Here is a 26,258-nt window from a genome sequence, read left to right on the forward strand (position 1 = left end):
TCGTGGATTTTTCTGTAAAAACGTACTTTATCTGTCCTATCGAAATTTCTCTCTGCAACTTAAGAAATGCATATTTCCTCTAATTTTCTGCTCGAATTATTAATTTTTATTTATTTTATTTACATTATAATTTTTGGCATTATTAGAACCGCTTAGAACCCAAGAATTCCTCCTTTCCTTCGCTGGCCCGTGATTTTGGTGATTTAATTTTCCCGCTTTAGCATCTGTCAAAACCGGATCTGACGTTTCTTATTAATGTTGTTGATGCCAGAGTCTTCCGGGCCATGTGTCAACACGGAGTGTACATAAATAAAGATGTTTTATGGTGCCCCGAAAAAAGATGTTTAAGTTTATTTTTTTCTTTGGCAGTTAAATAAATCTAAACGGGAGCCGATGGCGAAACCGCGTTTCAATATTTCATTTAGAATTGATTGTCAGAACTTTGTTAAAAAAGATTACAAAATAGTGGCAAGGCTTAATATGGCCTAATTTAAATTTTTAGCTTTTTTACGTTAAAGAACGTTCGTAAAAAGTTAACACTAGTACTTGAAAACAAGTAAAATTAATTTGTTAAAAGAGGAAATAAACAAAATTTCTGGTCATGGCTTTAAAAAGGAAATCAGACTCAGATCTAGAAACTAATATAGAAGGTTTGTGTCTGCTCTAAATATTAATAACTAGGCAACGGGATATCAACCCATTAACCTTTAACATCAACTTATTTAAGAATCTCTAACGGGACGGAGCAAAGCGTTAAAACAAATAGACAGGAAACCCATCCCTGTCCTATCTGACGAGTATTACTCCGAAGTTGAAACAAGTAGGATTACTTTTTGTTAACAAAAAGTCCTGACACGCAACTATTTCATTTTATATTTGCACTATACAGCTCCTGCTTACGTAGCGACGATAGTGGATAAGAAGTTTATTTCACATTTAGTGAAGTATGACCACTGAACCTATTTTATTTATAAAACTCATCAATTGATTTACTGGATTATATTTTAGACTATTAACAGATAAATTACCTATGGGCGAGTTGCAACATTTAAAGAGGGTGCAAAATTATACTAAGAATGGTTAGTCGCATTTGGGTACTTTCAGATTAGGAACATATCATTTATAATTTTTAAGGGTCTCTTCATATAGGAGTATCTGAAACCAGAGTTTTATTAAAAGTATGTAAAGAAAAGGAACCAGCTTCCACTTTGAAAGGTTTATCGCTAGGAATCAAAAATTTAAATGGCCTAGCCAATGATATTGTCATATGTCCAGTTCCAAAAAGATTGCCTTTAACGAGAATGCAATTTGAGTCATGTAACAAATTGTGGCCAACCCAATTCCACGAAAATAAGTAGTACGTTATCTTCATTATTACTCCAGAGGGCTTTTTTTTTCAAATTAAAATTAATCATTCAGTTTAGCAAAAGTCATGTCAGACAACTTCTTCAACACACGAGAGCTTGAAATAATGGAAGGCCATATGCGTATCGCTATTGAAGCCGCCAAAAAATCCAAAGTAAACTTAAATAAACCTACCTTAATGGAATATTTCACTCAACAAAACCTGTTTTTGAATTACAGTCAGTCATAGGAGCAGTTGTGGTAGACCCCTTAACAAACAGATTTATCGGAGAAGGTGTTGATAACAGAGAAGAGCATCCTTTGCAGCATGCAGTAATGAAAGCAATAGACAAAGTGGCAATAGACCAAGGGGGTGGCGCCTGGTGTCAAAGTTCAAAAGGTTAGCTGGTTAATTTAAGTGTAAATAAACATCTTTTTTAATCAAATACTTTCAGCAAACAATTTTCCAGAAAGTGTACAAGAGAAAACAGCCTTACCTTATTTATGTACAGGTTATGATATGTACATTACCAGAGAACCTTGCACTATGTAAGAAAATGTTAAAATCATTGTATGAAAATAATATACCTTACGCTGCATATTTTGTTGCTGGGAAAAACTACAGGTGTTCCATGGCATTAGTTCATTCTCGAATACGCAGAGTTTTTTACGGAGTTACAACTTCTCACGGGACATTGGGAACATTGACCAAAATTCATTGCCAAAAAGATCTTAACCACAGGTTCGAAGTTTGGAAAGGATTGCTGGAAAAAGAATGTCAAAATATTTTTACCAACAGATGAAAATATTAATTTTAAGTTTTTTTAAACAAGAATAAGCTAAAAATTTTATAACAGAAATACTTACCAGTATTTTAAATTAAACAGATTTATCAAAAACAGATATAACTAGTCTTATTTTATATAAAAGAAAAAAATATTTTTTTATTGCTTTCAAACGTATTTACATTTAAACACAAAGTTTTTCCAAGCAAAATAACTTAGCCACAGGTAAGATCTGAGAAGGAGGAGGGGAATGTTCATTGCCAATGGCTGAAATATTTTTTCGCCAATTTTTTTCATCTTTGGTACCAGTTATTTTTTAATTGATTTAAGAAAAGTACTTTTTAAATTAAAAAATGAACAATCATTATAATTACATGGCACTCATTTACATTTATAAACTATGCGCAATTTAACTTTGCCAAAGTGTACACCGCTGTAACAAACACTCGGCGCCAAATAGGCCCATTACTCTGCTCCCATAATTTTCCACTTATATTACAAAAATTTTAAAATTTTAAATTCACTGCGTTGGCGAATCGTCACTGCAGGAAATTGAACCAATAACGCTCCATAGAGCATTGGCTGACTTGGCTAACATTTGAGCCCAGTGAAACGCCTCGCTATTTGTTTCCACGCAACACTCAGGAGCACCCATATTTAAACTTCCAGAGGCTGCGCTTGTAGACACTACACTAATTTTTGGCGTCCCACTGTCTGATGGGGCGCCGTCTTCCAACTCTATAATTTTCATACCGGAGCTTTTCACACATTCTTGTTTCCATTCCGACCAACTTTCCTTACTAGAAGATGCTTCCGTCAAGGGTATCGAGTCAATATCATCACCTGGTTTAGGCCAAACGCGGGTATTACTGTCAGTTGAATATATCTCAAACGAAGGTTTTTCTTCTTTAGCTTTAATAAAATAGTAGAAAAACAGTGAATATGACTTAAATTGTCTTTATATAAAAAAGCTTACTTTCAGTTGACGTTTCTTCTTTCTTTGGAGAACTGCATTTGTCTGATTGAGCGTTGGTTTTATCAGAACTTGTCAAAACATCATTAGTCGGCACAGTCTCGGGTTGTTTTTCTTTCGGCGTTGACTCGACCACATTTGCAGCACTGTTAGTCACAGCCTGGCCCAGATCAATCATGGCTAAAATAACTTTCTTGAACTGCTGCGGTAGTGTTGGTGGTTTCTCAACACCAAATATCAGTGTTAGAGCTTGTAGGTCCTAAAATAAAAACCAAAAAGCTTAGTATTAGAAAAAACTTTTATATATTTTATCTACATTCGAAACGGTTGCTTACTCCAATCAGCTTCCGCGTTTGGAGTTCCAAATCATCTATAGTATGTTTGGTAGACCTTCTCTGTTGAGGGCCACTAATACCTATTTCCACTTGAGGTACGCCCACTCTAATTTGAATCAAAGACTGAATGTACTCATGATCAAAACTGGTAGCCATGGAAGTGACTAATGTGATGGCTAACTGCATAGCTTGTTCGATTATCCCTTGATTAGAAACCTAAAGAAACCCAAAAACCCTTAATAAATATGTAATTTTTTGGGTAATCTAAAGAAAGGGGGAAAAAACCTTTACTTTGGGAAGTAAAACAGAGAAAAGTTGGTATATCACTGGATCATTTAGAGAGGTTTTTTCATCCATCAATACAGATTCTACATAGTCGGATAAATATGTGTTGGGGTTATTGGAAGATCCATTTAGAGTTCCCCACAGTATTTCCAGAAACTCGTGGTCAACTTGAGTGTGATAAATATCAAGCCACAGTTTTGGAAAGATATTTAAATGCAAAGGAACTCCCTCCATAGCTAACATGGCACTTAAATTAACAATTTCAGGCGTGATGAGGTTATGACTAACGGCTAAACGACACAAAGTATCCACAAACTGATGATAAGGAAGAAAAAATTCTAAAAGAGCTTGATCATACGCTTTGTCAACACCCTGTTTGAATAATGAAAAAAAAAAAAAAAAAACAGAAAAATAAATATATTGAAAAGTTAGAAATCCAAAAAATTCACGAGGAGAACAAACCTTTGGAGGTTGAACCTGAGTTGGATGAAGGAACATTTGTAACATGGGTCTCTGAGGTCTGAGACTAGATTTAGAAGCCATTTTCATTGACTGCCCTTGAGTAGGGAAAAATGGACCCGTAGGAACCTGCGCATTATTGTCTTGAAAAACGGCGTGACAATTTGCCAAAAGAGGAACAACCAAGGCTAGGGTATTTTCGGGATAAATTATAGCTATTTCTTGAAGAACTTCTGCGTAGAGAGAAAGAAAATTATTGCGACTAACTAACAAACAACAAAAATATAATGATCTTACCTATGCACACTTGTCTGACTTCAGGCGGAGTATAACCATTAAGCAACGTTAAAAGTTTATGAACCGTTTCGGAACGATCTTTCCATCCATTTAACCATTGATTAACTTCGACCGAACCACGGCAAGCCCTGGCACACTTCAATAAGTCTAATGCTACTGAGAGAAGTTCAACCATGTCACCCGTAACGTGGCATGCGGTAGCTTCGTGGTACATTAAGTGCAAGCTATGAAATGCTTGGCACAAAGATACCAAAGCACCGTGAACAATGGCAAACAGCCTATCGTCAGTCGTTTCCATGAGTATCCTTAAGGCATTCACCAAAGTGGCCCAGCACTGCCGGGCATCTAATACCGTTAAATATAGCTGCATAGTATTGCACTTAAAATGATGAATTTCCCTCAAATCGTGATCAGTTGTTATTTCGGGATATTTGGCAACAAATAAACGCATAAGTTTGAAAAGTTCACTGATGGCCTATAAAATTGACAGGGTTAATAATGCAATTAAAAAATAATTCTGCGAAATTAAAATACTAAATAGAGTAATTACAGCAGTGTATTGAGTTGTGTAAGGCGTAATGTTTTTGAAAGCCCATTGAATATTTTGATGACTGGCTAGCTGCCTCGTAAATGCCTGAGACTGTTGGCAACAGAGACGTAGAAGACCATAATATGCTGGTAACATGCACCTATTGAAAACTATCACTTCTTGGTCGTCATGATCAGCCCTAAATAGTTTTATTTAAGCGTTACATTGGAAATTCCAATAAAATAAGAGGTGAACTTACAAAATGTAATTGAAAGCAATGTTTTTGGTAATATGTGGGTTTTGAACAATTAACTTGACATTTTCAGGGCAGTCTACGCAAGCTTGGTACCAAAATATAAGCAAAGCCTGTTTGTTGTGATGAACTGGAATGGCTGGTTCAGAAAGCTTCGGTTGAAATAAACTCCAAAGATCCATGAAAAATGGCCCCAACTTCCAGGTTACCAGAAAAATGGATTAAAGATCTCAAATATAAGGGTCTTAAGTATAACCTCACCATTAACTTCTCAGTTTTACTAACGAGACAATAAGTCATGAGAGCGAAATAAGACATCAGCTTTGTAGTTCCATGAACAGTTGCATCTTTAAAAATAATGTTTAGATCTAGAACAAAAACCAATCAAAACACAAATTAGCAAAATTTCTACTTACCAACATAAAGCTTGGCCCTTTTCAATAATCTCAATAAAGTTTCAAAAATCTGTAAATGAACATTATTACAAGATTGCAGAAAATCGGTGAAAAAACTTTGAAAGGAATAATACCCACCTGATGCATGATCATGGTAGCTTCACTACTCATATGCTGAAATTGAAAAGAAACCTAAAACTTAGAACCTTTTACAAAACACCCCATAAAATGTCTTTAAGCAAAATAACACTTACAGGGGCATCCTTTTGGGGCATTAACAAACTTCGAGCAGAACGAAATGCTTGACGGAAATGATTACTAGGAACAAGTGAGACTAGCACCAATGCTGCGACTGTAAAAATGATACAGTAAAAAAATATATAACAAGGAAGAATTAAATAACCCCGAAATAAGAAACTTACCATAACGAACTCTTTGAATACTATGAGCGATGAGGAACCTCTCAACCCAGGCTTCCATATTGCCTTGATGGAGCAGAAAGGTGTGAACTGTTTTGTTTCTCGGAGCTTGCAACGTTAGCCATTCTAAACACTGCTGGGGACAATATTCGGCAGTTTCCCATATCCTCTGAAGAATCAGATTGGCAAACGGCGAGATTCCGCTGGTTATTCCAACCAAATTTGAAGGATTAGCAGTACCACACGCATTCATTCCAACATTATTTCCAATCATGGACCCATTGTTGCTGGATAAATCAACCAACATTGACAAAGCCTTAAAAAAAGGCGCACTTTGTTCTGGTTGTTTCGTAATTGAATTGAACATCATATTCACAATCTACAAAGTACGTTTCTTTAATTGAAAAGCTCACTCAATGGGAAAATATTTTTTACCATATGGGCTAAATGATCATTCCACCTACACAGGCTTATAATCAAATAGCAGGTTTGGCGTAAATTTATATTGTCTTTAATCTGCTGCTGCAGAAATGGGAAATTCTAAAAAAAGGAAATTAACTTAATTTTTTATTCCCAGTTTATTTGAACAAATTGTTAAGAATGCAACCAACCTTAGGTGACGCTACAGCAGCCAAGTCAAGGGGACTCAACTGAAGCCTCTGATCACGCTCTCCTCTTGAATTTTCAACCAAAATCGATACCAAAGAGATCATTTTCTCCAGCGATGCTGGCTTGTATTTTTCATTACCACTACTATTTGGAGGGCCCATAACAGTTGTACCACCATTATGCTGATGCATTCCAAGAGGAAGAACACCCAAACTGTTTCCAGTACCAGTACCCATTCCCAAACCGACAGGGGAACATTCATCCTCTTCATCTTCATCGTCCGAGGTCACCTCAACCTGTAAGGCGGCCTATTTTTCTCAAACTACCATTTTAAAAGGAAAATAAATTTTTTAAGAAAAACTATGGCTTACAAAGTCATTTGCCTTTTGCCCTAAATAAAAGTTGACAATTGTCGACACAGCTTGTATGGAAAGAAGAAACCTGGATTCCTCTTCCCCCATTTTGGAGAACTCAAGCAGAAACGCAAAATACTCGGTTAAATGCTGTTTGTAGCCAAGTTCAACTAGATCTATCATTTTGGCTAAAAATCTGCCAATACAGGACGAATGGTAGTCCACTGTATTTGAATTTTCTGGCTCAATATCGGAAACAGCTGCTGGGTTGTCATTTCTAAATGATTTAATTACGTGAGTAAAATCAACTCGGATACTAAATAATATTATATACTAACTGAGAGAACTCCGGATTATTTTTACGTTGAAAATTAATTTTAGCATGTACAGGCCTAAGTTGATTTATTACGTGAATGCAAAGACGTTGGAAAAGCTGAAAACATTCAAATACAACATTTATTCTCTACAAAGTAAATATATATACAATCAACACCTAACCTGTCTCACAACTTGGTTGGGACACTTAAGCAGAATCTGAACGAGCCACCAATCGTTACTAGACATAGTGTCCAAAAACCACTCGCAAGCGGCTTGACTCGCGTTAAATTGTTTTGTTAAGAGCTCGATCCACTGAGCAATAGTTGGTTTCTCTTTTGAGTGAATGAGTGTTTCTAATACGAAAGAAGTTCCTAATTTGGCGGATAGCAGCATGACTTCATCAGCCCCGCTGTCTTTTGGTAAAGTTTGTGGCACGTACCCACAAACTTGCCACATGAAACTAGCATAAAGGTTGCATTATTGAAATTGCCCATTGATGATGTTACTTTGTGATATTACTTACTCAAAGTATGTGTGTTCGAATAAATTGCGATCTTGAAGAAACTGCATGTTGTCTTGCCAAATCCACTATAAAAGAACGTAAAATTAATTATACACAAATACTTTAATTTAAACATGAAAAATACTTCAGCAAGTTCTGGTGAAAGTTCGAAAGATGGTGTATCAGCTGACTGAGTTTGCATACACGAGTTGGTGCAGGTATTAGGATGTTGGTCGAACAAGCAATCATCCGACATATGATTTGCTGCGTATATTCCACTAGCTTCACCACTGACCATAGAATCAGTATCGGGTCTTGAAGTGACCCTCTCATAAAATAGCATGTAAGCACTGTTTGTCTGAAAATAAATTATATTACAGCAAAGAAAATTAATAATGTGAGCAACTTTTACCTTTTCAAATGAGAAATCCAAAAATTTGTCAGTAACGGAATCATACGTCTTACTCTGTTGGAATTAAAGTTTGATAACGAGCCCTTTTCATTTAATCATAAAAATTAAACTATTTACTGTCATTTCCCCTCCAAAGCATTCAGCAGCTATATGTTGAGGATCAAAAGGCTTGACTTCGGCATCATTAAATAGCAGCCATTTATCAACACCAGGATGAACATGTCTTTCACGGATAAAACTATAATAATGGCCTCCATCAGCTGTTCCTGTGTGAACTGTCACTCCAATCAACTCATATTCCATTGCTTCTTGATTTTTATCAATATTTTGTCCATGTTCACTGGATTTACTGGAGGATGATTTAGAGCTTTCATTTTGATTTGTTTCTGTCTCGCCTAAATCCATAATTATAGTTAAAAGAAAATCGAAAATTCATAGTTTTATTTCATACTTTGATAGTTTTTCTGTTGATCTTTGGGATGGTGAGACTCTGGTAATAAGTTAGTTTCCAAATACGGCGCCATGTCTAGTCGGGGAGGAAACGAGAAGTGGGTGTTGACTTTTTCCTTGGTCATCGTTGCCATGTTGAAGGTGTAACGCATTGTGTTGAAGCACAAGATGCGAGGAAGCTTATTTATGCACGCTCTCTTCTCCGCCCGGACTTTCTTCCCACACTGAGAACAAGTATACATATTGTCGCCTTCTAAAGTGTCTTTCACGGTCAATTCATCAAGAGATTCCTGAATAAATCCAAGATTACACTTTTCTTGTCAAATGTGAAAAAACTTATATTCTTACGAAGAGATTTCTCATGTCTGCAACCTGACACCTTAATGTGTAAAATTCTTCCAAAGTTCTACTGATATGAGGGCAGTCCTAAGTAAAAATACATTTAATTAATATTTTCAATTCAGTTTTACGTAGATTCTTTTTAACTTACCAAAGACACAACATTGTTGGATATCATTCCACAAAAAAGGTTCTTAACTAAACTTTTCTATAAATAATCAAAGGTATTTAGCTGAACATAATCTTAAAAAGTTAGGAAAAATTTATTACCAACTGCGGCGTCATCTCCTCCAGTTTACTAATCAAGTCTGTGAAAAATTCAGCCATATCTTTTTGTTCTCCAGTATTAAGCGGTTGATGATCCATTGTGTAAACACGACAAAAGCTGCGAGGATTGTACGCTTTCCGTTCACTTTCCTGAAAAAAAAGAACAATAATGAAGCAACCAAAAAGGTTCATAAAACTGATTGAGAACAAACCAGCAAATAGGCAAACATCCGTTGCAGTTCTCTCAGAGTTTTTTCATGTTTGCTATCAGCCGATATTTGAGCTGATAACACTGCATTTCTGGCTGGTGGCATCATGTAGAGATGTTGCATGCATGACGCTAAATAGCAGGTTGCTCCTAAATTGGTCAGTCCAACATAGCCACATTCTGACCTCCCATCTTCATGTGGCCAATAATCCCAAGGATAAGGGGTTCCATGAGAACCTACAAATTAAAAATACATATATTTAAATAAGCTTTTCTTATTTCATTTATTTATTTAATACAAGAATGCTTGAGAAGCCATAGGGGCTTATGTTTAAGCAGCGAATACATGGAGTAGTAGAAATTAGCCAATTAAACGTAATTAAAAGAAAAGAGAAAAATACAATAAAATTGTGGGAGAGTTCCAGTCATTAATGACAGTATGGGAGTAGGAATTTGATCTCAAAGTGGAGTTAGTTCAGGGCTTTGACAGCTTGAGAGGATGCCCCCTAGTGTGGGACCCCGCATTGACTGAAGAACTCCGAAAAGTCCAGAACCAGGCTATTATGTTTTATGTAATAAGCAAAGATTAAAAAATTTGTGATGGAGAATGACTGCCTGAATTTTAAGGGATTTAAGACACAAGGGAGCTGGTAAATTTGGAAATTTGGAAACCAGTTTAGTAAATTGGTTCTGGGCTTTATGGAGTGAGAGTTTTGTCTGATTCAAGGCAAGGGGTCCAGATTGGGGTGCAATAATCAAATAAGGGGAGTATCAGGGAGTTATACAGAGATTTAATAATTTTGGGGGGACCGGAATAAAGATTATGGCGCACTAGGTCAGCTATGGAACGTACTCGTTTGGAGACCTTGTTAATGCGGACTGATAATTTTAGAGTAGGTTCTACAAGGACCCCAAGGTCACGTTCCAAGAGAGTGTAAATCAGCAGAAAGCCATCTATATTATAAGTGAAATTGGGGTTGTTGTGCCCCAGGTGAAGGACAGAACACTTTGAAGCATTAAAATAATTTTGAAATACCTGGACTATGTTGTTCCATAAGCTTCTTGAGCAAACACTGATAATTTTCATAGCACCCTTTTATTAGTTCTACAATCAAATCAAAAGCCGCAGATCGAACTGTCCCCGATTTGCATTTAGGTAAATATCTTTGTGTAGGACTAGGTAAGGCGAAGAGACAGTCAAAAACTTCCGACAGAAAGTCCTAAAGATTTCAAAGGAACATTAATAAACTAGAACAAGTAAAATTAGTCTATTTATTGAAGACTTACTCTCCCTTCCTTTGAAAATTTGAAGGCTGGGTCTCTTTTAACAACCACAGTAGCAAGTGATAGGAGACCTCGTAGACCATCATCTTCAACTGTATTGTGTCTAGTTTCTCTATAATCTCTGCTAACAATAGCTTTTGCCAAATAACGAGCCAAATTGTCTAAATCCAGCAAACCTTCTCTTTCAACATTTAAAGTATCGGAACTGTTACATGGATTGGAATTATCTGTTTTGTAGAAATAGATATATAAAAAATGAAATGCCACTGTGGGGGGAGGGGGAGGGGCATTCTGAATAGTCAGAAATCACTTTCTTACCAGGAGTTGAAAAACACTGATTTTCATCATCAGGGTCCAATGAGTCAATGAGCCTGCACACAAGCCAAAAATAATCTTTACAACCAGGCCCATAGGGTTCCTTTTCCTCTTCTTCTGGCCTGGGAGGCCTCATGTTTTGAGCCACTGACAGAAATTTCATCAAAGTTCCCAAAAGCGGTCCAATAAAACCATGTCCAGTATCCCCGTCTATCGTTGAGCCCAGGCAGAGACGGTACAAACCAGTGCAAACCTCACGTCTAACGGCCGGCTCAGGATCATCAAGAACTAGCCTTTTAAGCCAACCATCCAAATTAGGGTAACGAAAAAGATGATCTTTAACCCTGATATCGCAAAACGCCCAAGAAACTAGTAGAGTTATGGCACAATGGACAACTTGACCCCGTCCCCAAAATCCAGTCCTATATTGGTTTGGATCAGTAGGAACGGATGCTTTATACAATATGGACATTAAAACTTTCAATACGGATTCAACATCATCCATCATGCTTAACATTGTCTAGAAAATATTACGAAGATTAATTAACATTAAGGCTGGAATATTAAAAATGAAATATATTACCTTATTTAGTTTAGGAACAAGAAGCTTATCAACACTACCTCTTCTCAACCTTTTATTTCTTTTAGTGCGGTTAGAAATTGGTAGTTCGCCAGATGTACTAATGTCTAAGATTTCATCTTGAGATGATGGATGGCTTGAGTTTGGTCCTCTGTTAGCACTTTCTTGATTATTTCCTTTTATCCCAAAAAGGTATAGCAATTTCAACAAACTGGCCAAACAGTCTTGATGCCACTAAGTAATTGCCGGGGAAAAATTTGCGTAAAAATAAATATGCATCATGAGTAATCAATTATCTTACTTCATTCCACAGTTCTTCAACCCCCTCTCTGGCTTGTAAAACCCCTGACATGAATATATCAAATAAATGCCTCAAACCGCCATGTTCCACAAACTTTTGAGACCAGTCCTCATCTTCTTCTTCTATTACCAACTGCGTAATTTAAATGCATTTCATTAAATCACATTTTGCAGGGTTACCCACTTGTAAATATTTACATTATCAGCCGTTGTAGATGCACTTATCCTAGGATACCTCCAAGCTTCAATAATCTGAAGTGCATACATCAATTTTTGAGGGCTTTCAGGGTTAAGCAGTTCCATGAGATTCCCAGTATGAGTTCTTGAAGTTGGTTGAGATACTGCCACTGGTGACGTAGCAGGTTGCTCATTCTCTTCATTTATTTCCATTTTAGCAGGAGCCTTGCTGGTTTCTATTTCATGATCTTTTTGCCCCAACTCTTCCAATCCTTTCAAAAGATCGGGAGATGTTGGTAGCATCATCAGAATTTCCCAAACTCTCCGAGATAAAATTTGAGCTTTAGTATGAACAATTGGTTGCTAAAAAACCATTATCAACAATTAATAAAAGTTGCTTTGAATATTAATCATATAAGTTAGCATACTCCCGATCTATTGACAGCTTTAAGTGCCCCAAGTTGTTGCATTAGTGTAAAAAGTTGCTCAAAATGTTCAGATTGCAACAGTAATAAAATTGGCAAGCGGCTTCTGGGTGGTGGAGGAAGAGATGAAGTAGGCTCCAGACCCATATCTCCACTCAATGAGTTTCCTCTGCGACATCTACTGGGCCTAGCCATGCCAATAGAAACAAAAACCAATTGCATATCCTTGAAACCCATTTCTGACAAGGTCTTCTCATCCAAGTCTGAAGTTAGCTCTTGGCCTTGGGAGATCATCCTAATAGGTCCTTCCGGTGCACTACCAGTGTACAGAGTTTTAGAGCTAGAATTTACATCATCTACACCACTTTGTTGAATTGTGCGATTCATCCGTCTTTTCTCAAACCAATTGGTTACTTCGGCTCTCAAATCCGCCACATAGTCATTATTTTGTAGTTCAAACGTTTTCTAAGCAATGCAATTTGTTTATAAATATAATTATTAAGTTTGTAACATAAGACTAATAAGTACCTTTTCAGAAGTTCCAGCTGGTTGACAAATTATTCTAATCCAGGTTGGTGTTTTCTCAGATACGAGTCTAGAACGATGGCTAGTTACTCCTTCATTGGCTAAATGCCAGCGACGCAAATGGTAAGCGTAACGTTTTTGAAAAGTATCAATGTGGGTTTTAAGAAGCAACAGGGCTCTCTGAATCACAGTTAGGTAACTTTCTTCAGCCTCCAAGTTGTGATTTGAAGCTTGCTTCAAACTATCCATACACTGTTGGATAAATTCATCCTCTTTCTCGAGTGTGCCATGATGAACTGAAAAGTATACTTAGATAAACATCACCAGTTATATGTCCAACCAATACTTTTGATATTAACCATTAATGTAATATTGATTAAGATTCTGAATAGCAGCCATGCTAACGTCAGTGGAATGAGCTTTGAGAGCAATACCCCAAAGCTGGCGAATTCCACCCACCTTAAAAAGCAATTAATCAAATAAGCTACTTCAAAAAAAGATAAAAGTATTTTTCCTGAAACATACATCAGCATCCATCGATGAAGTATCATACGTGACTGAACCAGTTACTAATCTGGCAAGGCTACTTAATTGCTGTAATAATGCCAGGGCTGTCATGCTTGTTGATTCTGGAGGCAGTTGGGGCATCTGTAACACAAAAAAAAAAAATGAAACCTATTTAAGAGCTAAAGACAAACAAATATAAAAGAGCTCTTACTTTTTCAAGAAAAATGTGTTTGAAGAGTTCTAAACTAAGTGCGTGTTGGTCATTACTGCGAGCTTGGTTCAGTAGCCAACTAAATAATTCATCACTACATTCGGGATCAGTTGCTAAACAGCACCAAAGAGCATTAATTTGCTCTCTACTCAACTCTACAAAATTTATCAAAAGGACAAGTTATATTTAAACCATTAACTCCATCCTACTTGCATAAAAAAAAAAGTCTATTGGCTTGAGGGTTAGATGCTCTTACTTGGGAGGTAAGAGCGAGGAATAGTCTTAAAAAATCAAGAAAAATAAGATGACTTTGTCATTCAAATTGGTAGCATTCCATTGTTTTAGGCTATAACAATTCTTTGTTCTTCCAAATATAATGTTACAGTCATGTCTAAAAATACCAGAAATACTCAATAACATACATCTAAAATATAATATATTTAGTAAATTGATGGAGATCACTTGAATTGATTTTCACAATTATTTATACAGTAATTAAAATAAAATTATCTATTGTTTGAAATATCTCTCAACCTTAGCAGACAATTGAAAAAGCAGTACAGAGAAAATAGTGGAAAGCTACCAAATTTAATGGCCCCATAAAACCACCATTTTTTCTAGATTTCTTTAGACCATTCCTAGCTCTTAACTTCAGAGCCATGGTGAGAGCATCAGCTTGAAAAAAAAATCCTTCAGTTGATAGACTAAAAAGCATACTAAAAGTTTCCGGAGATCCAGATGTACTAAAAATGCGGGACAAAAAATGCAGCCTAACTTGGATTTCTTCAGTATGATTGTAACTAAAGGCAAAAAAATATAAAACTATTGAATTAAAGAAAAATTAATTATTAACATTGATAATATATATATATATATTTACAATGGTTGTAAAGGAGTTCCATCATTCCTTGACGAGACATAGGCAACTACATTACCAAAGAAATGCTTCATCATGTGATGCTCTTTTTCTGCCCACATTGTCACTGAATGACAGTCACTACTGCCACGGAACTGCTGAAATGACGCAAATAACCTAGGCAGAAGCCGCAATGAAACTAGCACCGATCTGAAAAACGATTACTGTAAAATTACACTAAATTAAGATAAAAAAAAAAAGAGTACCTATTGTTGGCCAGGTTCTTCAAGCACCCTTCGATGAATTTCATTCTAATCATTCGAACATTTGACCAGCATACAAGATTGCACAAAATTTTTTCTGCTTCAGGAGCCAACCCTTCTCCCAGCTGGGACTAAAACAATACATAATAATGAGCAAAATTTCAATACTGACATATAATTGAAATAATTGCACTCACAATTTTATCATCCTGAACCAAGTCCCACAAAAGAGTTTGTCCAGGTTCGCAAATTGAATCAATTTGAAAGACGTGAGGGTCAGGTTGGTTAGCCGCCAATTTATTTTTGCTGTTTTTGCTTCCCATTGCATTCAGAGAACTTAGTCGCGATTGAGCCCGTCCCACTGAATTTGGGGATGATGACGAATACAAGCAAGTGACGAGAGCAGGAGGAGGAACTTGTCCGTGATGAAAATGGTGTCCATCTAAACCTTGTGCAGAGCTATTTAGAGCCGAAGATGATCTATGACTCGAGGTATTGGGATTTTCATTACCACTAGAGCTTCCACCGCTGCTGTGATTCACCTTCCGTCTATGATGCAAATGAGGATGTATTCGATGGCTGCCAGAATCCAAATTAGCAGCTGCAGCAGCTGCAAGTTGGGCCAATTCATCATCGCAGCCACTCTCTAATTCACCTTCAAAGTCAGCCATGTTTTTTTCTGATTTATTGCTCATTTGAGAGCTATTTTCACAGTCGTCATCTTCCTCTTCATCCTCATCCTCATCTTCGTCATCTTCCCCAACATCACACAAATCACTAAACGTTTAAAAAAATGATAAATTTTGAACTAAGAATTTGACATATAACTTTTTTTTCACTATTCAAATACCTGCTAGCTTCCATTCCAGAATGGCTCTGATGCAGATGGGTCAAACACTCTGGAGAGACATCTTTAAACCTACCCGTTCCTAATTCCGATCCAACCATTCCCATTTCTCCCTTGGTGGATTCCAAAATGGCTTTCACTAAATGAGGTAAATGCTCCATATCAGCGTCACCTTCCTTAGAATCTGAACCATCTTGCAACTTGCCATTCTTCTTTGAAATAGTAGAAGGGAGAAGAAGTACATTATCGTCATCATCCACCCCTTCTACATCTAAGACATCTTCGCTCACTGATATTTTGTTCCCTTTGAATCGAGCAAGTCTGGCTCTTTTGGAAGAACGACCACGATACCGCGAATGCCTATGATGTCTATGAAATGATATTGTTCCATCCCTTTGACTTTCTCTCAAAATTTCTTCAGGAACTGACTCATCAGATGATGCATTGATAAACCTGTTTAATTTCGATAAAATTATTTTTTTTTTAAATGACCGTAGCTATACCCAAATTACCTAGCATCCTTTTGAATGTTAGCAGATCCAGATATGATAATCTGGTCTTTATTTTTAATCAATGTTTTGGGGGAATACTGTTCGTGATTACTAGATTCAGAGTCCCGGTCTTCGTCCTCATCCTCTCCCTCATCGTCAGCTGAACTAGCCCATACTTGAGGGACCACCATCAACTTTTCAGGCGATAAAATATTGTCTCCAGTTTGATTTGCTTTTAAATAAATGCTAGATTGCCGCCTTCTTTTCCGGTTTGATTTGGATGGGATTTCTTCAGATTTAGTTGACACACAGATAATATTTGCATCGTTTTCCAAAACTTTCTCATCACTCTTGGTAATACTGATTTTTTCTGCAGATGTATCAGCAGCGCTAGTATTTAAATGGCTATCAGATTCTTGAGGAGCAGATGATTCCTCTAAAGGAGCCGGAATAATTTTACTACGATGACTGCAATGTTTATCTTTCCTCTTCTTCCTTTTCCGCCGTAAACGAACACCGCCTCTTCCAACACCCGAGCTATTACTTGTGCTACTTCCTCCACTACTACTGCTCTGGCTTGAACTTTCAGCACTACTACTGTCGCCTCTGTTCATACGAACTCCTTCCGAACCACCTTCTATTCTTCTACTGATAATAGCAGCTCCACATGCAGGACTCGAGCTACAACTTCCGTAATCTTCTTCATCATCTTCCTCTTCATCCTCATCTTCATCATCATGGTCATGATCTTCTTTGGAAATTCTCACTCCTTTAAACACAAAAAAAAAATTAAAATTCTTGTTCATCTCACGTTAAAAGCATTAATACATACTATTGAATGCTTCTTTATTAATCATAGCGTATGGATTGGTACTAGGTAGATTCTCTAAACCCAATGCCATGTTTTCAGTTGGCCCAAGATGGGATACATGCACCATTGATGACTGAATAACATGTTGACCAACTACATGGGAGAAGAATATTAGTGTCAGCAACAAAAAGAATAAAATTTCAAAATCACCTGTACTATTTCCAGTATTTGACCACAAGAATTTAATTAATGCCGATGATAACAGCAATGTTTGTTCATTGTGATCTTTAACCTCCATAGCTTGTAGTAGACGATATAAATATAGTACTGGCCCCACATCCAAGTTCTTTATTAGTGGAGGTAACAAGTCCAAAACCTACAGAAATTAAAAACATTTGGCTCGAATAATGTCACTAATAAGATCCACAATTGCAATAAATTACTTGTCTGCTGCAATGTTTCAATTGGGCTGCAGACCATATTACTTCTATATGGCTATTTGTGAGACGTCCCTCATAGGCTAAGTAGTTGAGAATGACCTGAGATTGTTTGATAATTTCTACATGTAAATTTGGTCCAAAAATGTATTCTACTAGTCGATTGTCTATTAGCCAATTGGCTAATGCATTTCCTAATGACATCAAGTGGGTACTAGTAGCTGTTGATACTCCGGGAGAGGAAGTCAAGTTAGCCAAAGAACTATGAGGTCCTGAGTAGGCTACACCAGCATCCACCGCATCAACTAAATTTTCATTGTGGCTTAAATCACTATAGATATTGATATGGTTCTGCAATCAATCAAATTAAATTAAAATAATTGCCATAAGAATAAAAGAATGATGAATAACAATAAAACCAACATTAATTTGGGCGATTCCTGCTAATCTCATTGTTAAAGTTGAACTACTGAAATATTTAAAAGCAAGATCCAGCCCTTCCCGATCCAAGGAACTTTGGGGGTCAATCGGATCTTTCACAATCGTCCACATATACTCAAACATGTTTCTATTTGCAGCAATTCTTAAATCAGATTCAGGAACGCGACACAGATATTTAACAATTGATGATCTGAGAGGAACTAAATGCTGTACAGCAGCTCCCAAACTCATCCATAACTTTATCTGTAAAAAATTTAAGTTTATCAACTTTCAACTCTAATAAAACTGCCTTAAGCCTTTGGACAAGTGCATAAGAACATTGTAAAAATAAAAAAACCTTGAATTTATGATCAAATTTTCAACTTACATTTGCAACAATTGCTGTAATTCCATGTGCTAATACTAAAGGAAGAGTTTTGCCAGTGCCCACTTTATCAAAACAATTTTTAAATATTTTGAGCCCATTCCTTTGGCATAAGAAACAGACATTACGAAGAAGATGAATAGGTATTTCTAAATCCTGCTGATAATAAATAAATCATCAATTTATCTGGTTGTGACATTAAAACAAATTGGAGAAGAATATAATTACATTAACATCACAGTAACTGCCTAAAGAAGATAACTCATCTTGTGTAACTTCCTACATTTAAAACCTTAACTATTATTTCAATGAATTAAAGGTCTAAATAAGAAACATTTACGAACCTCTAATTTACAATTAACACTATGCTTAAATGCAAGGTAAAGAGGAAAGTTTAAGAGAAATATTTTAGAAGAGAATAGAAGAAGTCTGTCTTTTTCTTCATTACTCCATTCTTCATCAGGTTGTTCATTCTCATCATCATCGTATACTTGAAAATTATCTAATTTCTCATCTACTTTATCAACATTCAATTCGGTATCACACGCTTCTACTTTCTCATTATTTGTTAACTTGGATTTCTTGAACTTTTCATTTTGTTTATCCTCCTCACAAAGTGAAGAACAAATTTTAAGAACAGTGAGAATTAGCCCTTGAAGGGTTGAATTAAATCTATCAAAGTTCTGAGACTCTTTATAACAACAGGTACATTGTCTACAAAAAGCAAAATTATAAATGAATTGCCAAATAGAGCCAAACACAAGATGTTATCATAGTTTAATGTATACCTTTGCGACCATGCATGTACGTAAGTAGAAATTGTATTAACTTCTTGCTTTTGTAAACATCGAAGCTCTCCAAATTTCGTGTCATTTTCATCTATATAAACAAATATTTACATAAAATCATTCGTCCAACCCTTAAAATTACCGAAAGTGAGTACACAAAAAGAGTCGGGAAAACATTAAGCCTTTGTTTAGTCAAAAATATCTTACATTTTAAAAACAAAGTCAAGACATCCGCGCAAGTGTCACACATTTCGACACATCCAAATTTGGTACAGAACCGATAAAATTTACAATAAATTAGTTACAATTACATTTCAAATAAACAAAAAATTTAATGTTTTGATAATTTGTCTTTCTCAATACAGTCACGTTGAAAAAGAACAGCACCATCCATTTTTTAACACGCAAAATGCTAAAAGCAGTGTGGCCAGAAAACATTTCAAAATTTCCGAATTCACCGAAAAATTGTTTAAACTATAATACATAGAAATCGGATGGTGATATATTGGTCTTAGTTTAGCAATGTAGAATACTAGTAGCGGACCCAATTGAAACGAAGGAGGGGCTACATGAGACGTTTTAGTAAACTATTTTACCCACCTAATAGCTCTTCCTATAATAATGAACTCTCTATCTAATAGGACAATTAAGTGACGAGAGTTTTCTACTCCACATATGAAGCAAGTAGAACAAGTCGGCCCAGGCCGTAATATTAGTTCCACATCGGTGTATTCGGGTGGGGAAACCCATACACCCTTAGTAGATACAGGTAGGCAAACTAATACAAAAGCTGTTGAGGCTACGTGATTTCTTATCGTTTGATATATAAATTGCCATCCTAAGTTAAAGAGGGGATGCCGCCCACCCTCAGGATACGCGGGTGGGCAAACCAATACAAAAGCTGTTGAGGCCATGTGATTTACACCGTTAGATATATAAAATACCATCCTAAGTTGAAGGATTAAAACTTGGGCGCCACCCACTCTCAGGAGACCCGGGTGGGCAAAGCAATACAAAAGCTGTTGAGGCCATGTGATTTCCTATCGTTTGATATATAATTTACCATCCTAAGTTGAAGGATTAAAACTTGGGCGCCACCCACTCTCAGGAGACCCGGTGGGCAAAGCAATACAAAAGCTGTTGAGGCCATGTGATTTCCTATCGTTTGATATATAAAATACCATCCTAAGTTGAAGGATTAAAACTTGGGCGCCACCCACTCTCAGGAGACCCGGGTGGGCAAAGCAATACAAAAGCTGTTGAGGCCATGTGATTTCCTATCGTTTGATATATAATTTACCATCCTATGTTAAAGAGTGGCCACCGCCCACCCTCAGGATACCCGGGTGGGGCAAACCAATACAAAAGCTGTTGAGGCCATGTGATTTCCTAAATTCATATCGTTTGATAGACGGAAAGTATCAAAGGTGAAATAGGTAAGCAAAACACGACGATCATAATTCTTTTAAATTATTGAAATTAGTGGAAATATGATTTAAAGAAATTCTTAAACTGGGATTCAAATATGTTTATTTTAGGACATTTATATCAAACATTTGGGTAGTTTAGGCACCGAAAGTCATGTAAATTCGCAAATTCAAAAAAAATAACCATCAATGTAATTATGCAGAACAGAAATTAATAGAATATGTCCTTCTCGAATTTTATATTATCTCGGTGATTAAATTGGTATTTTCTTAGAGCAGATATTTAATATGGATTTTTAACAACTGCATAAATCATATTATTGCAAGAATGTATTTATGTAATAAGAATACGGCAAGACGGATATTTTGTCCCCATGGTCGTATACTTTGCAGCTTAAGGGCCTGTTTACCTGACAGAGCTGAAACTTGCACACAGTTTAGAGGTATAGAAGTAATGTAGGTGTAGTAATTTTTGAAATACAGATGCGCGAAAAATGAGACTTGACCCTTGGAGGAAAGAAGGTGTCCAACCTGTGGAAGCTATGATGACGATATTCACGCGTCAGAAAGGTCGCCTTTCGTTGGCTCCACGTGTTTGCGGGGGTCAGAGGTTTTTTATCCACTTTTAGTTTCGTTTTGGAGGAAACATCCGGGGATAAAACTCTGCCCTTGACATTAGCTATAAACGCCCCAGTAGCACACGTAGTGCGTTTTATGGTCGGGTAGGGGTCGCGCTGTCGGGTAGTAGTCGGAGTCGGCTAGTGTGCGTCACGCCGACTCAATGACGACTGATATGGTTGATTTAAATATCCTTCGCGGTTGGGCCGACTATCATTTGAGCAGCTGTAAACCATACGTTTTATTATGTAAAAATTGTCAAAGGTTGGTCGGCCCGATGTTCCTCCAAAAGACCAAAAAGTCCGATTTCTGGAAAAGATAGAAACCGATTGTGAGTTTTACGCCGACTTAATACATATCTCTCGCGGTCGGGCCGACTATAATTTGAGCAGCTGTAAAATATGCGTTTTATTGTGTGAAAATTGTCAAAGGTTGGTCGGCCCGATGTTCCTTAGGGAGCATGTGAAAGTCTTTTGTTTTGTTTTATTCGTTTTAAGTACCAAAAATTCAGCATTCGAGTATCTATTTCAGGTTTTCAAATTAATAATATTCTAGTACTTAAGTTTAGCTTAGCTGGGATTTCTAAATTCGCACAGTTTAACTTTCAATCTCAAAAGGTACGTGAGGCAGTAAGTGCCCAAATTACGGGGTATCAGGAACCACAAATTGATAGATTAACAGCGAAGGCATTGTTAATTGGTCAATTGAGGGAGGTATAATTTTCCATTCTATGGTGAAAGATACGTGGTACATACATTGTCCAAATTATGGGCCTTGTAGCCTGTTGTTTGAACCCTGTTCCTAAAGCCAAAATGTCCATTTCCATTTAAATATTTGGTTTTTATCCATTCCCAAAAAAAATATTAATTTCCATTATCTCGGTTATCGGTGCTGAAACTGTTCTATGTGATACTTGGTTATTATTTAAAAAAAATATTACTAATTAGGTAGACAAAATTTCAACTTGGGGTGCAAAAAAGATATTTGACTCCACAAGAAGAATTATGCAAAACGTAATGACAAATGAAGTTGGCAAGTTGCTCTAAATTGTAACTGGATCGGAGCAAATGAAAAAGAAGCTTTTGTAAACATGCTAATAAAGAATTTCATCATTGGTATAGTGTAAATAAAAAATGTTTAACAATTTAACCTTATGATTTATCTCCTTCTAGAAGCAGTAAAACGGTCAACCAATTTGAAACTGGGAAAAAATATAGATGTAGAATCTTCAATAAAATTATGGTTCAAACACGCGAAGGATAGGAACGGGGGACGCCTAAGGAGAAGCTTAAAAGCAATGGAGTCAAAAGACACTGACAAAAATGACCAGAAAGATTGTGTTTAAAAACTTATTTTGTATTGATAATCATGAATTTAAAAAAAATAAGTCATGTATAATTAAAAAGACAAGATATTTCATGACTAAAATCTAATATTAATATAACATTTTAATTTCAATAGGCGAGCTTTCGAACCAAAGTCCCTTTTCAAGCCATAGTTGGGTAAATGCTTAACTATGACTTGAAAACGAACTTCGGTTTGAAAACTTTCCTATCGAAAATAAAATATTACAATATTAAATTAATATTTTAGTCATGAAGTATCATATCTTTTATCAATCATTTTAAATAAGTTATTAACAGTGTCTAAAAGTTGACCTATAAATATATCAAATTGTTCAACTAATTTTTTTTTCGACCATAGCAAAAGTTTGTTTGCCAAAGTATTTATATAAGTTTTTATTAAAATCTCTTAAACCTTTAAGAATGTATGTTTGTCATATAATTATATCAATGTGAAATTGGTACTGTTAATTGATATATTGGTAGAGCCTATGACTATACAGCCTTAATTTTTGGCAGGGTTGGCAAAATCCTTGTTTTTTTTAAAAAGAACAAAAACAATGTTTTTTATTGTTTTAAACAAGATTCATTGTTTTAAACTGTTTTTAAAGCGAACAATAAAAAACACATAATAAACAATAAAAAACTATGTTTAAAACACGTTTTAAACTAATCATTATACTTATGAATCACGAGTAAACTCATTTAAAGAAATATTACGTATCATTAAACGTATTATCATAAGTGGCATAATTACCCTAAGTGTGTCAATAAGCTGAATTTTTCCATGATACCTTGTTTAACGAAATTGACGTAAATGACGTCATTTTTCCAGTGACGAAATTTACGTAATGTGTTTGCGAAGCGGCGTCTGCGGCGCGAGCATTAAAAATACCATATAGAGTACTTGAACGGAATTCGCGAGTCCTACGGTTCTTTGGTCTGTTTAGAACAAGCTCAAATTGAAGATTTTCTGTGGGAAAGGCTCCTATTGGCACACTTAGGGTAATTATGCCACTTATGGTATTATAAATAAACTCACAGGGAGAAGAACCAATGAGTACACGCTTATTTAAACGAGCCAAGAATTTCGCTAAGCGTTGTTGACCAACCATTGACGGCCTTAGGGGTTTCGATGCCCCATGCAAATACTACCTAACCCGTAGTAGGGTTTTTAATAAAGTTATCATCCTGAAATTTTTGGTCGCACAGAACTAAGAAAAGGGAAAATATCCACACATTGTTTTTAGTTTTGGTTTATTGAAATGTGCACGTCTGCAGTCATAAATCATCACAAATAAACAATGTTACATAAAATAAGATTTTAGGTACCTCTATAATCTTAAAACTTCCATCACGTCATAAAATTTCTAAAAAATCGAGAAAGCTATATAAATTCTATTTAAACAAAAAGACAAAATTCAATGCGCTCGTAGGATTTTTGCACTGGTATGAAATTTATGAAATCATATCGAGCCTTTTCAGTCGCTCTTTTCAGAGAATCTTTAAATCAAACTACCCGTTATAAATACAATTTACCTTTCTTAGAGCCTTGGAATGGTTTTTTCTACGTTTTCCCTCATATTGAATAACGAAAATCTTACAAAAAACAATGAAAATTTACCTTATAAAAAACATGTTTAAAACAGATAGTTTAAAACGTTTAAAACAAATTGGTGTTTGTTTAAAATAATTGTTTTAAACGTGTTTTAAACACTTGTTTTAAACCTTTTGTTTAAAACTTGCCAACCCTGATTTTTGGTCGGCAAAACAGCATAATATTGGTCGGGCCGACTGATAAGCTTGATGTTTGGTCGGCAAATTGACTTATATTAAGTAGGGCCGACTAACATAGTCTTGATGTTTGGTCTATAACGTTACTAAAAATAGGTAGGGCCGACTGTTATGCAGTGATTTTTTGGTCAGGAAAGTGACAAAAAATAGGTAGGCCCGACTGATGTAGTCTTAATATTTTGCTAGGAAAAGTGACTCAATATAGGTAGGGCCGACTATTACACAGTCTTGGTTTCTGCGTCGAAAAAGTGACCGAAAATTGGTAGGGCCGACTGATATTTTGGTAAGCGAAGAGGTTCAATAAAGGGGTCATACCAGTACAGCGACTCTCTACCGACCATAAAACAGGCTGTGACATTTCGACCTGTTAACCAGCTGAGGGCCGACTACGACCCGACCTAGACGGCCGACTGCCCTGTAGCACATGAAGTCGTTTTAGGGTCGGGGTACGATCGAAAAGTCGCTTTATAGTCGACGACCAAATGCCGACCTAAAAACGTCCAAACGTTTTTCGACACTAAAACCGTAAATCCTTTTTTGGGACTATTTATGGTCGGTATACCGACCATTATCAGACTTAAAATAGACCTTACACCAAAGGGTCGATTTAACGTCGCGCTTTGCCAATTAATCGCTCAAAACTGTGAAACTTTGGCGATTTAATAAAACAAATTGAAATATTTTTAAAATAACTTCCTTTCTGTATTATATTTTTTCGAAAAAGATTATACAGGGTGTCTCTATTTGCTCGATCAGGCCATTTTTCTCAAAATATATTTATGCTAGGGTTCTGAAATTTTCAGGGTTTATTTGTTAGGTATGGAAGGCTTTGGTTACTAAATTTCAGAAAAATCGAACGATTTTGTGCCGTTTTGGAAAATTTATTTTTTCACCGGTAGGTGTCACGCAAAATGTTTCAATAGAAAATTTGTATATATACACTTGATTAAACTGATTTCGTTATCAGTTTATCATAAAACAACATAAGGTCTAATATGATAAACTTTTAGAGTCTAGTGCGCCATCTAGTAGTTACAAGTATTTCACTTCCCCGCAAGTGTTGGATAACCTCCTTAAACAATATCATTTGGCCCGTAGGAAATTTGAGGCTGCGTTAACTTCCAATATCCGCGACAAAATACGAAAGCCTTCTGGTCACACATTAACCATTTCCGCACTACCAGAACTTCCATTTCCAAGCTTCAAAATTCTGATGGTACTTCCGTGATTGAGGCGGCCTCAGTTCTCAACGATTTTTTGGCCTCCACTGTTAGGTCTATTGATGCATGGATTAAACACTAAAGGATGTTCCACGGGCCAGCTTCCTAAGGCAAAGTCCTCGTTAGCTAGGTGTTATTTTTTGTTTTTCTTCTATCCAGGGGCACCGGATATGAGTTTGTAGCGCCATCTGTTATTTTTTGAAACTTTTATACCGTGATTTTTAGAATTCGTCTGCTATTTTTTCGATACCATTATTTATTTGAAAGCACGTGGGTTTGTTTGCCTCTGGATAGAGCGGAGATAAAAATAAATTTCCGGTTTTTCGGACTCGCGCCGCTAGGTGGCGACGTGACAGGGCATTTGTGTGTTTTTTCGCCCGTGGAACATCCTTTAGTGTTTAATCCATGATTGATGTACCTGCTTATCCATTACCCCAGCCTACTAATAACGTCCCTCACTCTATCGAAATTCACTCGCGAACCATCTGACATTCTTATTTTACTTAATAAAATCAAAACCAGTAAATCTTCTGGCCCTGACGGAATTTACCCTTTTCTTCTAAAGCAGCTTACTGGCGTCCTTTCTTTTCCTTTATACCTTTTCATTTCTCGTTCTTTTGCCAATTGTGAGCTTCCTTCTTCCTGGAAGGAGGCTAATATCACCCCCATTCACAAAAGTGGTTCGAGGGCTGACCCATCTAC

The 26,258-nt window shown here is 36.3% G+C and overlaps 2 protein-coding genes across 4 annotated transcripts; one reads left to right on the plus strand and one right to left on the minus strand.

Annotated features, from left to right (window-relative positions):
* Positions 1 to 56: 56 nt before the first annotated feature.
* On the plus strand, positions 57 to 2,254 carry LOC149936275 (tRNA-specific adenosine-34 deaminase regulatory subunit adat3). 2 transcript variants are annotated; one of them, XM_090180880.1, is made up of 10 exons: positions 57 to 301; positions 370 to 650; positions 728 to 820; positions 890 to 944; positions 1,009 to 1,079; positions 1,135 to 1,357; positions 1,420 to 1,519; positions 1,585 to 1,744; positions 1,800 to 1,893; positions 1,970 to 2,254. In XM_090180880.1, exons 2-10 carry the CDS (start codon positions 602 to 604, stop codon positions 2,145 to 2,147), a joined length of 1,023 nt encoding a protein of 340 aa, XP_090037006.1. In that variant the 5' UTR covers positions 57 to 301; positions 370 to 601; the 3' UTR covers positions 2,148 to 2,254. The 2 variants fall into 2 exon arrangements, with proteins under 2 accessions (XP_090037006.1, XP_090037007.1); XM_090180881.1 differs by having other exon boundaries at positions 57 to 650; positions 1,150 to 1,357; positions 1,970 to 2,253.
* Positions 2,255 to 2,264: 10 nt separating this feature from the next.
* On the minus strand, positions 2,265 to 19,501 carry puf (ubiquitinyl hydrolase 1 puf). 2 transcript variants are annotated; one of them, XM_090180879.1, is made up of 53 exons: positions 19,362 to 19,501; positions 19,155 to 19,245; positions 18,711 to 19,080; positions 18,595 to 18,645; positions 18,370 to 18,525; positions 17,985 to 18,245; positions 17,568 to 17,912; positions 17,335 to 17,500; positions 17,146 to 17,277; positions 16,335 to 17,082; positions 15,826 to 16,275; positions 15,173 to 15,752; positions 14,979 to 15,106; positions 14,737 to 14,922; positions 14,601 to 14,656; positions 13,857 to 14,011; positions 13,664 to 13,786; positions 13,498 to 13,597; positions 13,142 to 13,434; positions 12,617 to 13,078; positions 12,210 to 12,551; positions 12,013 to 12,144; positions 11,715 to 11,945; positions 11,135 to 11,651; positions 10,820 to 11,043; positions 10,569 to 10,752; positions 9,537 to 9,769; positions 9,328 to 9,474; positions 9,209 to 9,265; positions 9,067 to 9,144; positions 8,720 to 9,008; positions 8,386 to 8,663; positions 8,269 to 8,322; positions 8,002 to 8,214; positions 7,878 to 7,942; positions 7,535 to 7,814; positions 7,375 to 7,469; positions 7,055 to 7,313; positions 6,686 to 6,991; positions 6,510 to 6,614; positions 6,078 to 6,453; positions 5,910 to 6,007; positions 5,794 to 5,847; positions 5,677 to 5,725; positions 5,522 to 5,607; positions 5,267 to 5,457; positions 5,029 to 5,206; positions 4,479 to 4,953; positions 4,185 to 4,414; positions 3,729 to 4,094; positions 3,438 to 3,653; positions 3,106 to 3,361; positions 2,265 to 3,041 (listed from the first exon to the last, which is right to left on the minus strand). In XM_090180879.1, exons 1-53 carry the CDS (start codon positions 19,402 to 19,404, stop codon positions 2,650 to 2,652), a joined length of 11,952 nt encoding a protein of 3,983 aa, XP_090037005.1. In that variant the 5' UTR covers positions 19,405 to 19,501; the 3' UTR covers positions 2,265 to 2,649. The 2 variants fall into 2 exon arrangements, with proteins under 2 accessions (XP_090037005.1, XP_090037004.1); XM_090180878.1 differs by having other exon boundaries at positions 14,574 to 14,656.
* Between the last annotated feature and the right edge of the window lie 6,757 nt (positions 19,502 to 26,258).

This window comes from Leiobunum rupestre, chromosome 7 (assembly GCF_980474605.1).
Source record: "Leiobunum rupestre chromosome 7, qqLeiRupe1.1.hap1, whole genome shotgun sequence".
Lineage (NCBI taxonomy): Eukaryota > Metazoa > Arthropoda > Arachnida > Opiliones > Sclerosomatidae > Leiobunum > Leiobunum rupestre.

What these genes read in the sequence shown, in the direction of transcription:
- LOC149936275 (XM_090180880.1), top strand. Translation starts at nt 602, where the DNA reads ATGGCTTTAAAAAGGAAATCAGACTCAGATCTAGAAACTAATATAGAA. An exon ending in AAGCCGCCAAAAAATCCAAA is followed by an intron (nt 1,520 to 1,584) that starts GTAAACTTAAAT and finishes TTTGAATTACAG; the next exon opens with TCAGTCATAGGAGCAGTTGT. An exon ending in CTGGTGTCAAAGTTCAAAAG is followed by an intron (nt 1,745 to 1,799) that starts GTTAGCTGGTTA and finishes AAATACTTTCAG; the next exon opens with CAAACAATTTTCCAGAAAGT.
- puf (XM_090180878.1), bottom strand. Translation starts at nt 19,404, where the DNA reads ATGTGTGACACTTGCGCGGATGTCTTGACTTTGTTTTTAAAAT. An exon ending in TCTGGAATGGAAGCTAGCAG is followed by an intron (nt 15,753 to 15,825) that starts GTATTTGAATAG and finishes TTAAACGTTTAG; the next exon opens with TGATTTGTGTGATGTTGGGG. An exon ending in AGTCAGACAAGTGTGCATAG is followed by an intron (nt 4,415 to 4,478) that starts GTAAGATCATTA and finishes CTCTCTACGCAG; the next exon opens with AAGTTCTTCAAGAAATAGCT.